This window comes from Oncorhynchus kisutch, linkage group LG15 (genome assembly GCF_002021735.2).
Source record: "Oncorhynchus kisutch isolate 150728-3 linkage group LG15, Okis_V2, whole genome shotgun sequence".
In the NCBI taxonomy this organism is placed as follows: Eukaryota; Metazoa; Chordata; class Actinopteri; order Salmoniformes; family Salmonidae; genus Oncorhynchus; species Oncorhynchus kisutch.
Window position 1 is genome coordinate 88,904,487 of NC_034188.2, and position 18,446 is coordinate 88,922,932.

Genomic DNA, 18,446 nt, shown 5'->3' on the forward strand with positions numbered 1-18,446 from the left:
GACCCTGATGAAGCTCTCTGACTCCTCAGACCCTGATGAAGCTCTCTGACTCCTCTCCTGTACCTCAGACCCTGATGAAGCTCTCTGACTCCTCTCCTGTACCTCAGACCCTGACGAAGCTCTCTGACTCCTCTCCTGTAAGCTCTCACACAGGTTCTTTAAAACCAGGTTGCAGAGAGGATGTTACATTGAGGACTTTTTCCTGTAGACTGGACATACCCGAGAATCCTCTCTGTTTCCAGCTGAGCTTCAGACAGGCTTTACAGAAGCTGTGAATCCTTAAAAATGTCACAAGACAGGAGAGATCCTCGTCATAGAGAGAAGGTTTAGACGTTACGTTCTCTCTGCCAGTAACACTCCCTCCTCTTATCTGGAACGGCTTCTGAGATTAACATTCACTGTTGAAAACTCACTCTTCAGTAGGCGTTGTAGTGTCTGTCTCCTCAGGCATATACCATATACTCCCATATACCCATAACTCTCTGCTACAACTAACCTCAAGAATGTTACAGTGAGGGACTTTTCTCAACGTTCTACTCTACGCAGAAAAGCTGAATCTAATATGAGGTGTGCTGGGGGTTATAAAACAGAGGTTGAGTAAATAACATTTGCCTACTGTATATAACTACAATACAACTATGTAGAATTAAGGCCACTTACTCCATCCTGGTCCCAGATCTGTTTCTGCTGTGTTGCCACTATGGCCAGTGCTTGGTGTGCCAATGACCATAGGAAAGACAGTTTTTATCTATTTATTTTTTATATAACATTTTTTATTTAACTTGTCAAGACAACACAAATAGATCTGGGACCAGGCTACGTGGCTTTTAAACCTAGTTATATTGTTATACTGTACCAGGCTAACTTAAATGACCATTTCACCTGAAAATAACCTCAGAAGGTATATCTTCCTCATCTGAGAGTAGAGGGAAGCAGCTTCATCAGACAGAGCGTAGAGGGAAGCAGCTCCATCAGGGAAGCAGCTCCATCAGGGAAGCAGCTCCATCAGACAGAGAGTAGAGGGAAGCAGCTCCATCAGGGAAGCAGCTCCATCAGACAGAGAGTAGAGGGAAGCAGCTTCATCAGAGAAGCATCTCCATCAGACAGAGAGTAGAGGGAAGCAGCTCCATTAGACAGAGTGTAGAGGGAAGCAGCTCCATCAGGGAAGCAGCTCCATCAGACAGAGAGTAGAGGGAAGCAGCTCCATCAGACAGAGAGTAGAGGGAAGCAGCTCCATCAGGGAAGCAGCTCCATCAGACAGAGAGTAGAGGGAAGCAGCTCCATCAGACAGATTGTAGAGGGAAGCAGCTCCATCAGACAGAGCGTAGAGGGAAGCAGCTCCATTAGACAGAGAGTAGAGGAAAGCAGCTCCATTAGACAGAGCGTAGAGGGAAGCAGCTCCATTAGACAGAGCGTAGAGGGAAGCAGCTCCATTAGACAGAGAGTAGAGGGAAGCAGCTCCATTAGACAGAGACTAGAGGGAAGCAGCTCCATTAGACAGAGAGTAGAGGAAAGCAGCTCCATTAGACAGAGCGTAGAGGGAAGCAGCTCCATTAGACAGAGAGTAGAGGGAAGCAGCTCCATTAGACAGAGAGTAGAGGGAAGCAGCTCCATTAGACAGAGATTAGAGGGAAGCAGCTCCATTAGACAGAGAGTAGAGGAAAGCAGCTCCATTAGACTGAGCGTAGAGGGAAGCAGCTCCATTAGACAGAGAGTAGAGGGAAGCAGCTCCATTAGACAGAGCGTAGAGGGAAGCAGCTCCATTAGACAGAGCGTAGAGGAAAGCAGCTCCATTAGACAGAGCGTAGAGGGAAGCAGCTCCATTAGACAGAGAGTAGAGGGAAGCAGCTCCATTAGACAGAGCGTAGAGGGAAGCAGCTCCATTAGACAGAGAGTAGAGGGAAGCAGCTCCATCAGGGAAGCAGCTCCATCAGACAGAGAGTAGAGGGAAGCAGCTCCATTAGACAGAGAGTAGAGGGAAGCAGCTCCATCAGACAGAGAGTAGAGGGAAGCAGCTCCATCAGGGAAGCAGCTCCATCAGACAGAGAGTAGAGGGACGCAGCTCCATTAGACAGAGAGTAGAGGGAAGCAGCTCCATCAGACAGAGAGTAGAGGGAAGCAGCTCCATCAGACAGAGAGTAGAGGGAAGCAGCTCCATCAGACAGAGTGTAGAGGGAAGCAGCTCCATCAGGGAAGCAGCTCCATCAGACAGAGAGCAGAGGGAAGCAGCTCCATTAGACAGAGAGTAGAGGGAAGCAGCTCCATTAGACAGAGAGCAGAGGGAAGCAGCTCCATCAGACAGAGAGTAGAGGGAAGCAGCTCCATCAGACAGGGTGTAGAGGGAAGCAGCTCCATTAGACAGAGAGTAGAGGGAAGCAGCTCCATCAGGGAAGCAGCTCCATCAGACAGAGAGTAGAGGGAAGCAGCTCCATTAGACAGAGAGTAGAGGGAAGCAGCTCCATCAGACAGAGAGTAGAGGGAAGCAGCTCCATCAGACAGAGAGTAGAGGGAAGCAGCTCCATCAGACAGAGTGTAGAGGGAAGCAGCTCCATCAGGGAAGCAGCTCCATCAGACAGAGAGCAGAGGGAAGCAGCTCCATTAGACAGAGAGTAGAGGGAAGCAGCTCCATTAGACAGAGAGCAGAGGGAAGCAGCTCCATCAGACAGAGAGTAGAGGGAAGCAGCTCCATCAGACAGGGTGTAGAGGGAAGCAGCTCCATTAGACAGAGAGTAGAGGGAAGCAGCTCCATCAGGGAAGCAGCTCCATCAGACAGAGAGTAGAGGGAAGCAGCTCCATTAGACAGAGAGTAGAGGGAAGCAGCTCCATCAGACAGAGAGTAGAGGGAAGCAGCCCCATTAGACAGAGAGTAGAGGGAAGCAGCTCCATTAGACAGAGAGCAGAGGGAAGCAGCTCCATTAGACAGAGTGTAGAGGAAAGCAGCTCCATCAGGGAAGCAGCTCCATCAGACAGAGAGTAGAGGGAAGCAGCCCCATTAGACAGAGAGTAGAGGGAAGCAGCTCCATCAGGGAAGCAGCTCCATCAGACAGAGAGTAGAGGGAAGCAGCCCCATTAGACAGAGAGTAGAGGGAAGCAGCTCCATCAGGGAAGCAGCTCCATCAGGGAAGCAGCTCCATCAGGGAAGTAGCTCCATCAGACAGAGTGCAGAGGGAAGCAGCTCCATTAGACAGAGAGTAGAGGGAAGCAGCTCCATCAGGGAAGAGGCTCCATCAGGGAAGCAGCTCCATCAGGGAAGCAGCTCCATCAGGGAAGCAGCTCCATCAGGGAAGCAGCTCCATCAGGGAAGAGGCTCTAGTGTTTGTTCTGATCATGAAAACGATAGAGGATCATCAAACACAGTAAAATCCAACAGCTCTTTGTGTAGACGCTCCAGGTACTCAAATACCAACGGCGTCCCCAATGGCACCCTATACCCTATATAGTGCACTACTTTAGACAAGAGCCCTATTCCCTATATAGTGCACTAAGGAATAGGGTGCCATTTGGGACAACACACAGAGGCATTATAAATGTGTCCATCTGTCTGCCCAAATATACAGTATATATGTGTCTCTCTATAGCGACGGGGGGCTGGATGAGGCAGTGAATGAATCTGGGGTCACGGAGGGCCTGATTCGTTCAGGATTTTCATATCTGTTGAAATGCTATTTCTACTGGGGTCGGTCACACAGAAGAAGTGTGTTTGATTCAGGATGGAGCAGCCTAGCTATATTTCAATGTATCCGACTGCTTTCAGTTTTAAATGAACGAGAGATTTAAAAAAAAAAAAAACTCCCGAGTCACAGTGGCGAAGGTAAGGACAATGACCGTGTCTGAAATGGCACACCTGCTCCCTACATAGTGTTCTAGTTTTGACCAGAGCCTTTTGGGTACAATTTCAGACGAACTCATTGGCTCAGACGAGATCCGTCCGTGATTTTAAAAAACAAAACCACTGTACCCACCTCAGTCTCCACAACCGGGTCTCTTTCATACTGCCCATATTTATGCAAAGTGCTCCTCTGTACTTTCGGAGAGGTGAAACAGCCCCTTTTTTTCCCCCTGAAAGCTTTGGTGTCATATTAAAAGGAAACGAAGTGTTGAAGATACTTGTGGTGGTTAAATATCAGGACGACGTTCCTGGAATATCAATGTGTTCTCTCTCTCGGTCTCTCTCTCTCTCGCTCTCTCTCTGTCTCTCTCTCTCTCGGTCTCTGTCTCGCTCTCTCTCTATCTGTCTCTCTCTCTCTCTCTCTCGGTCTCTGTCTCTCTCTCTCTCGGTCTCTGTCTCTCTCTCGGTCTCTGTCTCTCTCTCGGTCTCTGTCTCTCTCTGTCTCTCTCTCTCTGTAGGGGAGATGGATCAAAAACCTGCCATATGCTACACTAGTCTACATCGCAGGCTGTGCTCAGAACCTGCAGCAATATGCAATGGGTTTAAATCTCAGCATTATAGCATCCGTAAATCAAGATATTAGCTTTCGTCTGGAATACACAAAAATGAGTCTGTGGTATTTTCACATTTGACAATCTTATAGCTTTGATACAGGACATGAGAGGAATGTGATTAACAGTGTGGCATTACTTTGTTGAAGTTTTCTTTAAAGGCAGAATATTGCTCAAAAAACAGAGGCAGAAAAAGAGTCGTAAAACAGTGGAGGAAAAACGAGTACTAAAACGTTCCATTATGAAATGCTCGACTTGATCCAATGGTGTTTTTTAAATGGCACACAATAGGATACATCCCAAAATGGCAGTACTTTTCACCAGGTTCCATAGGGCTCTGGCCAGAAGAAGTGACCTTCTTAGGGAATACGTTGCCTATTTAGGATACAGACGTATATTATCCACCCGCGTGAATAAAGAAACCTGACTGTCTCTAAGATACTGTATAAAAAGAAGACCAACAGACAAGACAATGAGGAGACACCATTGGTTGATTCAGTTTAATGACTTTTTTTTGTGGAGGGGGGGGGGGGGTAATTACAACATAACATCTTGTGCACCTGACATTGTTAAACCCCCTCCAGTCGGGGGACGAGGTTAGACAACGCCTGAAAAGAAAACACAACCACGAAACCACAGCAGAGATGAAGGCAGACGAGACTTGAGTCCCAAATTAAATGGCACCCTATTCCCTTTATAGTGCACTACAATTGTCCAAAATGGCACCCTATTCCCTATATAGTGCACTACAATTGTCCAAAATGGCACCCTATTCCCTATATAGTGCACTACTTTTTAAATGTTTTTGTGATTTGTTTTAACCTTTTTGACCAGAGCCCTATGGACACGGGTCCAAAATAGTGCACTATGAAGGGAATCAGTGATCCTTCATGTTTGATGCTTACATGACCTTAACCCACCCACACAGGCAGAATCCCAAGTTACACTCTATACAGTGCACTACTTTTTGACAAGGGCCCAAAGAGGAGGCTGGTGAAAAGCAGTACACTATATAAGAATAGGGGTTAATTTGGGAGGTAACACAAAAGTATTCAGTGAGCATGAACAATCTTGGCATTTTCCTAAATAGAAATTGTATTTTAGCCTTTGAGTCACTAACAGTATGGACCTTTGCAGATAACGTAAAACAATATATATATATATATATATAATTATATAATATATATAATTGAAATCAAAAGCTCAATTTCTGTCAGGGTTAAAAGTGTCTAAAATACAGTATAAGGGACAGACAAGAGGGGAAGTTGGGCAAGACGGACAATGGTTCAGAATATGGATGGCCGGTTCCTGTCTTTGAGCAGGGTCCAGTACTGTTATTTAGTCTCGCTACGGTCTCCTCTGCCGCTCTAATAGTCATTGTGTGCCAATCGTCGTGTCCATTCCAGAAGCTTCCATAACTCCAAACACATCGTATACCAGACGGGCTTTCAGCTGCCTGTATTCAGTACTCTGACTATGTGGCATTAGCTGCAAATGACTGACACACACCAAAACAAGTATATAAACAAGTAAAAATGCATAATCCCTTGCTGCTTTGATAGAAGACCCATCACACCACAAAGGTATTACAAACCCACTAAAGTCAGGATAGTCAACAAAAATGATATATATTATTCAAGACGGCTTATTTCAGTGTAAATACAATGCCAACAAAGCATTCAATGCCAACAAATAAATCAACAGTGACGAAACAAACGTGATGACGTCACAGCGATCTGAATGCTGATTGGCTGACTGCCGTGGTATATCAGACCCCGTTTACCACGGGTATGACAAAATAGTTATTTTTTTTACTGCTAGAATTACATTGATAACCAGTTTATAATAGGAATAAGGCACCTCAGGGGGTCTTGTGATATATGGCCAATATGCCACGGCTAAGGGCTGTGTCCAGGCACTCAGCGATGTGTCGTGCTTAAGAACAGCCCTTAGCCGTGGTATAAATCGGCCATATACCACACCTCCTCCCTCGGGCCTTATTGCTTAAATATATTGTGCACTACTTTTTTACCAGAGCCCTATGAGTCCTGGTTAAAAGTAGTGCACTATATAGGGAATAGGGTGCTATTTGGGATGCAACACTGGTAACTTTTTTTCCTGTCCTGTTTGTTTTAAATAGTACACACTCTTATAGTATACACTTTTAAATAGTACACACTCTTATAGTATACACTTTTAAATAGTACACACTCTTATAGTATACACTTTTAAATAGTATACACTTTTAAATAGTACACACTCTTATAGTATACACTTTTAAATAGTACACACTCTTATAGTATACACTTTTAAATAGTACACACTCTTATAGTATACACTTTTAAATAGTATACACTTTTAAATAGTACACATTCTTATAGTATACACTTTCGGATGGCCAATTGCAAAACATTGTTGGCATTTAAATACAAAATCATAAGAATTAAATTGTACATCAAAAATTGCATGCGTATTGTATTTTTATATAAATAGCACACCGATCTTAATGCAATATATGTAAAATAATATTATTACAAGCCTGTGCATGCTGGAATCAGTGGAGAAGGTAGTACTATTGCTAACTGCATTAGCATTACTGTACCACAAGTAATGCTTTATGTTAGCATGTTAGCATTACTGTAACTCAAGCAATGCTTTATGTTAGCATTACCGTACCACAAGTAATGCTTTATGTTAGCATGTTAGCATTACTGTACCACAAGTAATGCTTTGTGTTAGCATGTTAGCATTACTGTAACTCAAGTAATGCTTTATGTTAGCATGTTAGCATTACTGTACCACAAGTAATGCTTTGTGTTAGCATTACTGTACCACAAGTAATGCTTTATGTTAGCATGTTAGCATTACTGTACCACAAGTAATACTTTATGTTAGCATGTTAGCATTACCGTACCACAAGTAATGCTTTATGTTAGCATTACTGTACCACAAGTAATACTTTATGTTAGCATGTTAGCATTACCGTACCACAAGTAATACTTTATGTTAGCATGTTAGCATTACCGTACCACAAGTAATGCTTTATGTTAGCATGTTAGCATTACTGTACCACAAGTAATACTTTATGTTAGCATTACCGTACCACAAGTAATACTTTATGTTAGCAATACCGTACCACAAGTAATGCTTTATGTTAGCATATTAGCATTACCATATCCCTGTACCACGGTTTCTTTTCAAGTGTTGTAGGTGTCATACCAAGGCTTGGCAAACTAGTGGTGGGTGGATGGACTCAAAATATGAACGATATATACTGTGTAAATGGCAGAATTACGGGAACTCCCCCCCCCCCCCCCCAAAATGTCCAGGTTTTCCTGTTTTATTCTACTCTGATTCCTGAAATCTTCCAACCTGGGAACTTTGGGGAAAGTTAGTGGAATTCTGCAACCCTCATCCTGAGTTACATCATATTAGTTGACCATATAATCAGTAAGGCCCCGACTCAGTTATAGTGGGAAACACCAAGCTGCGTTACAGATTACAGATGATGTTAATATGATCATCTACTAACTATTGTTAAAGGTGTATGGAAAAAAAACATAGGAACTCACAAAAGTTGTGATAAATGGGGAAGGGTGGGGGGGGGGGGGGGCATTAGTGGCGTGTGGTTGGTTGACACAGAAAAACAAAAGAAAAAAGGACAGTGATTGGTTGATAACACTTAAGGTTGGCGCCAGCTGGGCGTCTGTTTCTGCTGGTAGCGAGAGTCAGTCGTAGCAGAGATCTAATAACAGGACTCGGTATCGTCATTACCCAGGATCAGAGCTGTCCTGCAGGGGATGTAGACCTGGTGGACAGAGACACAGGAGATGGGGGGGGGGGGGGGGGGGGGTGTAGAGGGAAGAAGAGAGAGGAGACATGTTCATAAGAAAGTCAACTGCAGGTTAAATATTCCTAAATCATCATGAGATGGCCCTCTAGGGTGCTTGTCAAATGGCACCCTATTCCCTACATACTGCACAGGGCCCTGGTCAACAGTAGTACACTACCCACAGGGCTCTGGTCAACAGTAGTACACTACCCACAGGGCTCTGGTCTATACTAGTACACTACCCACAGGGCTCTGGTCAACAGTAGTACACTACCCACAGGGCTCTGGTCAACAGTAGTACACTACCCACAGGGCTCTGGTCAACAGTAGTACACTACCCACAGGGCTCTGGTCTATACTAGTACACTACCCACAGGGCTCTGGTCAACAGTAGTACACTAATAGTAGTACACTACCCACAGGGCTCTGGTCAACAGTAGTACACTACCCACAGGGCTCTGGTCTATACTAGTACACTACCCACAGGGCTCTGGTCAACAGTAGTACACTACCCACAGGGCTCTGGTCTATACTAGTACACTACCCACAGGGCTCTGGTCAACAGTAGTACACTACCCACAGGGCTCTGGTCAACAGTATGACACTACCCACAGGGCTCTGGTCAACAGTAGTACACTACCCACAGGGCTCTGGTCAACAGTAGTACACTACCCACAGGGCTCTGGTCTATACTAGTACACTACCCACAGGGCTCTGGTCAACAGTAGTACACTACCCACAGGGCTCTGGTCTATACCAGTACACTACCCACAGGGCTCTGGTCAACAGTAGTATACTACCCACAGGGCTCTGGTCAACAGTAGTACACTACCCACAGGGCTCTGGTCAACAGTAGTACACTACCCACAGGGCTCTGGTCAACAGTAGTACACTAATAGTAGTACACTACCCACAGGGCTCTGGTCAACAGTAGTACACTACCCACAGGGCTCTGGTCAACAGTAGTACACTACCCACAGGGCTCTGGTCTATACTAGTTCACTACCCACAGGGCTCTGGTCAACAGTAGTACACTACCCACAGGGCTCTGGTCTATACTAGTACACTACCCACAGGGCTCTGGTCAACAGTAGTACACTACCCACAGGGCTCTGGTCAACAGTAGTACACTACCCACAGGGCTCTGGTCAACAGTAGTACACTACCCACAGGGCTCTGGTCAACAGTAGTACACTACCCACAGGGCTCTGGTCAACAGTAGTACACTACCCACAGGGCTCTGGTCAACAGTAGTCACACTGAACTGAATATATATCTACCCTCTCTGTTGTATTGCCCTCTGAGAATTACAGGTGCTAATGCTTGGTATGCAGCTGTTGTTCAAGTTAAATATGCCTGTCCTTGTCTGAGTAAACATCACATTAAAAAGGGCCTTCTAACGAATAGAACGACTGAATCACATGTCCCAGATAACCTCTTTATCCAACTTAAAACTCACGAGACATTGCCTTGCTATAGCTGCAGTGTGTGGTGGTTGTGTAGTGGGTGTGTGAGTGGGTGTGTGGTGGGTGTGAGTGGGTGTGTGGTGGGTGTGAGTGGGTGTGTGGTGGGTGTGTGAGTGGGTGTGTGGTGGGTGTGAGTGGGTGTGTGAGTGGGTGTGTGAGTGGGTGTGTGGTGGGTGTGAGTGGGTGTGTGGTGGGTGTGTAGTGGGTGTGTGGTGGGTGTGAGTGGGTGTGTGAGTGGGTGTGTAGTGGGTGTGTGGTGTGTGTGTAGTGGGTGTGTGGTGGGTGTGTGAGTGGGTGTGTGAGTGTGGTGGGTGTGTGGTGGGTGTGTGGTGGGTGTGTGAGTGGGTGTGTAGCGGGTGTGTGAGTGGGTGTGTAGTGGGTGTGTGGCGGGTGTGTAGTGGGTGTGTGGTGGGTGTGTAGTGGGTGTGTGGTGGGTGTGAGTGTGTGGTTGTTGTGTAGTGGGTGTGTAATGGTTGTGTAGTGGGTGTGTGAGTGGGTGTTTGGTGGGTGTGTAGTGGGTGTGTGGTGGTTGTGTGGTGGTTGTGTAGTGGGTGTGTGGTGGGTGTGTGGTGGGTGTGTAGTGGGTGTGTGGTGGGTGTGTAGTGGGTGTGAGTGTGTGGTGGTTGTGTAGTAGGTGTGTAGTGGTTGTGTGGTGTGTAGTGTAGTGGGTGTGTGAGTGGGTGTTTGGTGGGTGTGTAGTGGGTGTGTGGTGGGTGTGTAGTGGGTGTGTAGTGGGTGTGTAGTGGGTGTGTGGTGGGTGTGTAGTGGGTGTGTAGTGGTTGTGTGGTGGGTGTGTAGTGGGTGTGTAGTGGTTGTGTGGTGGGTGTGTGGTGGGTGTGTAGTGGGTGTGTAGTGGGTGTGTGGTGGGTGTGTGGTGGGTGTGTAGTGGGTGTGTGAGTGGATAAACGATAAAGGTAAAGCTTTACCAGATGCAATTTCTAAACCACTCTCCCAAAAAAAATCCTCCATCCATTTACACAAAATCACAAGACAATCGTATTCAATTTGCACACATCGACAGAGAGACGAAAGTCTAATTCAATTTTCACAAAACCGAGGGTTCATGGAACTGCTGTAACTAAAACAGGCGACACACTTTAGCACTACAGTGCAGTGAATAACTCATACAACGTCACCGTCCCAAATGGCACCCTATTCCCTATATAGTGCACTACTTGGGACCCTATTCCCTATATAGCGCCCTACTTGGGACCCTATTCCCTATATAGTGCCCTACTTGGGACCCTATTTCCTATATAGTGCCCTACTTGGGACCCTATTCCCTATATAGTGCCCTACTTGGGACCCTATTTCCTATATAGTGCCCTACTTGGCACCCTATTCCTTATATAGTGCGCTGCTTTTCAACATTTTGGGATGCACAAAAAATCCCTTTAGAAGTATGTTCCCCAGACATAAACCATAGCATCCTCCTCCCAGAGCAGAAGTGACAGATTGAAACTGTGTGCAGAGCTGTAAGCAATTCAGTCACCCACTGAACTCCCCGAGCTGTCTCTCCGCATCTCACTCACACACACACGCACGCACACTGTGTAGTGCTCTGCTCCCATGGTGTCAGCCCATCCTTCTGCATCACACACACACCTCAGCATCACACAAACACACCCCAGCATCACACACACACACCCCAGCATCACACACACACACACACACCAGCATCACACACACACCCCGGCATCACACCCCCCCCCCCCGCCGCAAACACCCCCCAGCATCCCAGCCCATCCTCAGCATCACACACCCCAGCATCACACACACACATACACACACACCCCAGCCCATCCTCAGCATCACACACACACCCCAGCATCACACACACCCCCCAGCATCCCAGCATTACACACACACACCCCAGCCCATCCTCAGCATCACACACACCCCCCAGCATCACACACCCCCCCCAGCATCACACACACCCCCCAGCATCACACACACCCCCCAGCATCACACACACCCCCCAGCATCACACACACACCGCCCAGCATCACACACACCCCCCAGCATCACACACACCCCCCAGCATCACACACACCCCCCAGCATCACACACACCCCCCAGCATCACACACACCCCCCAGCATCCCAGCATCACACACCCCCCAGCCCATCCTTCTGCATCAGTGGCACTGAGTCTTACTGACTGGGGACTTTTTGCTTTGGCTACAGCTTGGCACCACGGAAGCAGAGCTCAGAAGTCTAACAGTCTCGGCGGTACACAGGTAACCCAGGTTACCTCCAAATGGCACCATGTTCCTTATAGAGGGCATCAGTTTTAACCGGGGCCTAGTCAAACGTAGTGCACTACAGGGAAAAGGGTTCCATTTGGGACCGAATCAGTTACTTGTTGTATTCTGGAACTCTCCCCTCGTCATGGAACATTCCACTGTGCTTGGACTAACTCTCCCTTTGTGATGGAACATTCCACTGTGCTTGGACTAACTCTCCCTTTGTCCTGGAACATTCCACTGTGCTTGGACTAACTCTCCCCTCATCATGGAACATTCCACTGTGCTTGGACTAACTCTCCCTTTGTCCTGGAACATTCCACTGTGCTTGGACTAACTCTCCCTTTGTCCTGGAACATTCCACTGTGCTTGGACTAACTCTCCCTTTGTCCTGGAACATTCCACTGTGCTTGGACTAACTCTCCCCTCGTCATGGAACATTCCACTGTGCTTGGACTAACTCTCCCCTCGTCATGGAACATTCCACTGTGCTTGGACTAACTCTCCCTTTGTCCTGGAACATTCCACTGTGCTTGGACTAACTCTCCCCTCGTCATGGAACATTCCACTGTGCTCGGACTAACTCTCCCCTCGTCATGGAACATTCCACTGTGCTTGAACTAACTCTCCCTTTGTGATGGAACATTCCACTGTGCTTGGACTAACTCTCCCTTTGTGATGGAACATTCCACTGTGCTTGGACTAACAGAGCACAACACACACAACCCCATGCGGCTGAAACACAAACACATTACTCTCGTGTCTAATGAAATAGTTACAGTAGGAGTCTCCACAGCTCCACTTAGCACAGAGAGACATCCCAAATGGCACCCTAATCCCTATATTTAGTCCAATAGTTTTGACCAGGGCCCATAGGTAACTGCACTATATATAAAAGGGGATTAGATTGTTATTTGGGATGCGGATACAGAGGGGATCATAATGAATTACTGCACCTGTTTAGACAAAGACTACCACTGTGTCGAACCTGTGATCTGTCAACACATATGATATCAGACCAAAGACTACCGCTGTGTCTAACCTGGAATCTGTCCACACATGATATCACACCAAAGACTACCGCTGTGTCTAACCTGGGATCTGTCAACACATGATATCAGACCAAATGAACAACATTGGAGACATATTCAGAATCCATGTGGGAACAAAGAGAAACAGATTGTCCGTTAGTGTTAGGTCTGTAATCAGGGTTATATAATCCCACACCGTTAGGTCTGTAATCAGGGTTAGATAATCCCACACCGTTAGGACTGTAATCAGGGTTAGATAATCCCACACCGTTAGGTCTGTAATCAGGGTTAGGGTTAGATAATCCCACACCGTTAGGTCTGTAATCAGGGTTAGGGTTAGATAATCCCACACCGTTAGGTCTGTAATCAGGGTTAGGGTTAGATAATCCCACACCGTTAAGTCTAATCAGGGTTAGATAATCCCACACTGTTAGGTCTGTAATCAGGGTTATATAATCCCACACCGTTAGGTCTGTAATCAGGGTTAGATAATCCCACACGGTTAGGTCTGTAATCAGGGTTAGATAATCCCACACCGTTAGGTCTGTAATCAGGGTTAGGGTTAGATAATCCCACACCGTTAGGTCTGTAATCAGGGTTAGGGTTAGATAATCCCACACCGTTAGGTCTGTAATCAGGGTTAGGGTTAGATAATCCCACACCGTTAAGTCTAATCAGGGTTAGATAATCCCACACTGTTAGGTCTGTAATCAGGGTTAGATAATCCCACATCGTTAGGTGGTATTGTTTAAAGTGGCTAGTGATACATTTTTACATCAGGTCTGTAATCAGGGTTAGATAACCCCCACACCGTTAGGTCTGTAATCAGGGTTAGGGTTAGATAATCCCACACTTTTAGGTCTGTAATCAGGGTTAGATAACCCCACACCGTTAGGTCTGTAATCAGGGTTAGATAATCCCACACCGTTAGGTCTGTAATCAGGGTTAGATAATCCCACACCGTTAGGTCTGTAATCAGGGTTAGATAATCCCACACCGTTAGGTCTGTAATCAGGGTTAGATAATCCCACACCGTTAGGTCTGTAATTAGGGTTAGGGTTAGATAATCCCACACCGTTAGGTCTAATCAGGGTTAGATAATCCCACACCGTTAGGTCTGTAATCAGGGTTAGATAATCCACACCGTTAGGTCTGTAATCAGGGTTAGATAATCCCTCATCGTTACGTCTGTAATCAGGGTTAGATAATCCCACATTGTTAGGTCTGTAATCAGGGTTAGGGCTAGATAATCCCACACCGTTAGGTCTGTAATCAGGGTTATATAATCCCACACCGTTAGGTCTGTAATCAGGGTTAGATAATCCCACACCCTTAAATCAAATCAAATTTGTTTTGTCACATACACATGGTTAGCAGATGTTAATGCGAGTGTAGCGAAATGCTTGTGCTTCTAGTTCCGACAATGCAGTAATAACCAACGAGTAATCTAACCTAGCAATTCCAAAACTACTACTTTATACACAAAAGTGTAAAGGGATAAAGAATATGTACATAAAGATATATGAATGAGTGATGGTACAGAATGGCATAGGCAAGATAGTAGATGGTATTGAGTACAGTATATACATATGAGATGAGTAATGTAGGGTATATAAACATAAAGTGGCATAGTTTAAAGTGGCTAGTGATATATGTATTACATAAAGATGGCAAGATGCAGTAGATGCAGCAGTTTAAATGAGTGCAGTATATACATATGAGATGAGTAATGTAGGGTATGTAAACATTATATTAAGTGGTGTTGTTTAAAGTGGCTAGTGATACATTTTTACATCAATTTCCATCAATTTCCATTATTAAAGTGGCTGGAGTTGAGTCAGTATGTTGGCAGCAGCCACTCAATGTTTGTGATGGCTGTTTAACAGTCTGTTGGCCTTGAGATAGAAGCTGTTTTTCAGTCTCTCAGTCCCAGCTTTGATGCACCTGTACTGACCTCGCCTTCTGGATGATAGCGGGTTGAACAGGCAGTGGCTCGGGTGGTTGATGTCCTTGATGATCTTTATGGCCTTCCTGTGACATCAGGTGTTGTAGGTGTCCTGGAGGGCAGGTAGTTTGCCCCCGGTGATGCGTTGTGCAGACCTCACTACCCTCTGGAGAGCCTTGCGGTTGTGGGCGGAGCAGTTGCCGTACCAGGCGGTGATACAGCCCGACAGGATGCTCTCGATTGTGCGTCTGTAGGAGTTTGAGTGCTTTTGGTGACAAGCCAAATTTCTTCAGCCTCCTGAGGTGGAAGAGGCGCTGCTGCGCCTTCTTCGCCAAGCTGTCTGTGTGGGTGGACCATTTCAGTTGGTCCGTGATGTGTACGCCGAGGAACTTAAAACTTACTACCCTCTCCACTACTGTCCCGTCGATGTGGATAGGGGGGTGCTCCCTCTGCTGTTTCCTGAAGTCCACAATCATCTCCTTTGTTTTGTTGACGTTGAGTTTGAGGTTATTTTCCTGACATTACACTCTCAGGTCCCTCACCTCCTCCCTGTAGGCCGTCTCGTCGTTGTTGGTAATCAAGCCTACCACTGTAGTGTCGTCCGGAACCATGTTCCGCATTGCATCCAACAACAACCTTGACGAATACGCTGATTCAGTGAGCGTGTTCATTAGAAAGTGTATCGGCAATGCTATAACCACAGCAACGATTAAAACATTCCCAAACCAGAAATCGTGGATTGATGGCATCATTCGCGTGAAACTGAAAGCGTGAACCACTGCTTTTAACCAGGGCAAGGTGACCGGAAACATGACCGAATACAAACAGTGTAGCTATTCCCTCCGCAAGGAAATCAAACAAGGTAAGCGTCAGTATAGAGACAAAGTAGAGTCGCAATTCAACGGCTCAGACACAAGAGGTATGTGGCAGGGTCTACAATCAATCACAGATTACAAAAAGAAAACCAGCCACGTCGCGGACCAGGATGTCTTGCTCCCAGACAGACTACATAACTTTTTTGCTCGCTTTGAGTACAATACAGTGCCACTGACACGGCCTGCTACCAAAACCTGCGGGCTCTCGTTCTCTGCAGCCAACATGAGTAAAACATTTAAACGTGTTAACCCTAGTAAGGCTGCCGGCCCAGACGGCATCCCCAGCCGCGTCCTCAGAGCATGCACAGATCAGCTGGCTGGTGTGTTTACGGACATATTCAATCTTGTCTGCTGTTCCCACATGCTTCAAGAGGGCCACCATTGTTCCTGTTCCCAAGAAAGCTAAGGTAACTGAGCTAAACGACTACCGCCCCGTAGCACTCACTTACGTCATCATGAAGTGCTTTGAGAGACTAGTCAAGGACCATATCACCTCCACCCTACCTAACACCCTAGGCCCACTCCAGTGGAAATCTGTTTTCTGTAGTGATGAATCACACTTCACTATCTGGCAGTCCGACAGACAAATCTGGGTTTGGCGGATGCCAATAGAAGACTACCCGCCCCAATGCATAGGGCCAACTGTAAAGTTTGGTGGAGAAGGAATAATGGTATGGGTCTGTTTTTCATGGTTCGGGCTAGGCCCATTAGTTCCACTGAAGGGGAATCTTAACGCTACAGCATACAATAACATTCTAGATGATTACGTGCTTCCAACTTCCAGCTCTTTCCTGTTTCAACATGACAATGCCCCCGTGCCCAAAGTGAAGTTCATACAGAAATGGTTTGACAAGATCGATGTGGAAGAACTTGACTGGCCTGCACAGAGCCCTGACCTCAACCCCATCAAACACTTTTGGGATGAATTGGAACTCCGACTGCGAGCCAGGCCTAATCACCCAACCTCAATGCCAGACCTCACTAATGTTCTTGTGGCTGAATGGAAGCAAGTCCCAGCAACAATGTTCCAACATCTAGTGGAAAGCCTTCCCAGAAGAGTGGAGGCTGTTATAGCAGCAATGGAGGGGCCCAACTCCATATTAATGCCCATGATTTTGGAATGAGATGTTCACTGAGCAGGAGTTCACATACTTTTGGTCATGTAGTATATATAGCAGTCTAGAGGTAGGTACATGTAGTGTATATATAGCAGTCTAGAGGTAGGTACATGTAGTGTATATATAGCAGTCTAGAGGTAGTACATGTAGTGTATATATAGCAGTCTAGAGGTAGGTACATGTAGTGTATATATAGCAGTCTAGAGGTAGGTACATGTAGTGTATATAGCAGTCTAGAGGTAGGTACATGTAGTGTATATATAGCAGTCTAGAGGTAGGTACATGTAGTGTATATATAGCAGTCTAGAGGTAGGTACATGTAGTGTATATATAGCAGTCTAGAGGTAGGTACATGTAGTGTATATAGCAGTCTAGAGGTAGGTACATGTAGTGTATATATAGCAGTCTAGAGGTAGGTACATGTAGTGTATATAGCAGTCTAGAGGTAGGTACATGTAGTGTATATATAGCAGTCTAGAGGTAGGTACATGTAGTGTATATAGCAGTCTAGAGGTAGGTACATGTAGTGTATATATAGCAGTCTAGAGGTAGGTACATGTAGTGTATATATAGCAGTCTAGAGGTAGGTACATGTAGTGTATATAGCAGTCTAGAGGTAGGTACATGTAGTGTATATATAGCAGTCTAGAGGTAGGTACATGTAGTGTATATATAGCAGTCTAGAGGTAGGTACATGTAGTGTATATAGCAGTCTAGAGGTAGGTACATGTAGTGTATATATAGCAGTCTAGAGGTAGGTACATGTAGTGTATATAGCAGTCTAGAGGTAGGTACATGTAGTGTATATATAGCAGTCTAGAGGTAGGTACATGTAGTGTATATATAGCAGTCTAGAGGTAGGTACATGTAGTGTATATAGCAGTCTAGAGGTAGGTACATGTAGTGTATATATAGCAGTCTAGAGGTAGGTACATGTAGTGTATATAGCAGTCTAGAGGTAGGTACATGTAGTGTATATATAGCAGTCTAGAGGTAGGTATACCACGTAGTCATAGGTTTATTAGGCTTTACAAAAGCAGATCCTTAGAAATATAATTTACCTTCTCCTTCAGCACCACAAGTTGGTTCAACTTCTTTAATTAACATCACTGCCTGATCCTGGAACTGCCCTATCAACACCACAAGTTGGTTCAACTTCTTTAATTAACATCACTGCCTGATCCTGGAACTGCCCTATCAACACCACAAGTTGGTTCAACTTCTTTAATTAACATCACTGCCTGATCCTGGAACTGCCCTATCAACACCACAAGTTGGTTCAACTTCTTTAATTAACATCACTGCCTGATCCTGGAACTGCCCTATCAACACCACAAGTTGGTTCAACTTCTTTAATTAACATCACTGCCTGATCCTGGAACTGCCCTATCAACACCACAAAAGGGGCTCTCCAATCATTTAGGCCTATAAACAGTCAGACTCATCACTTAATATTATTGTTATTACCGAATACCATAGAAGGGGCTTTAACAC

The 18,446-nt window shown here is 45.8% G+C and overlaps 1 protein-coding gene across 1 annotated transcript in view; it reads right to left on the reverse strand.

Moving 5' to 3' along the window:
• Positions 1–4,957: 4,957 nt before the first annotated feature.
• gbe1b (glucan (1,4-alpha-), branching enzyme 1b) overlaps positions 4,958–18,446 on the reverse strand; it is a 275,869-nt gene continuing 262,380 nt past the window's right edge. The window contains exon 16 of the mRNA XM_031791268.1: positions 4,958–8,248. Coding sequence (XP_031647128.1) covers positions 8,186–8,248 — 63 coding nt within the window. The 3' untranslated portion in view covers positions 4,958–8,185. The remainder of the gene's footprint in view (positions 8,249–18,446) is intronic.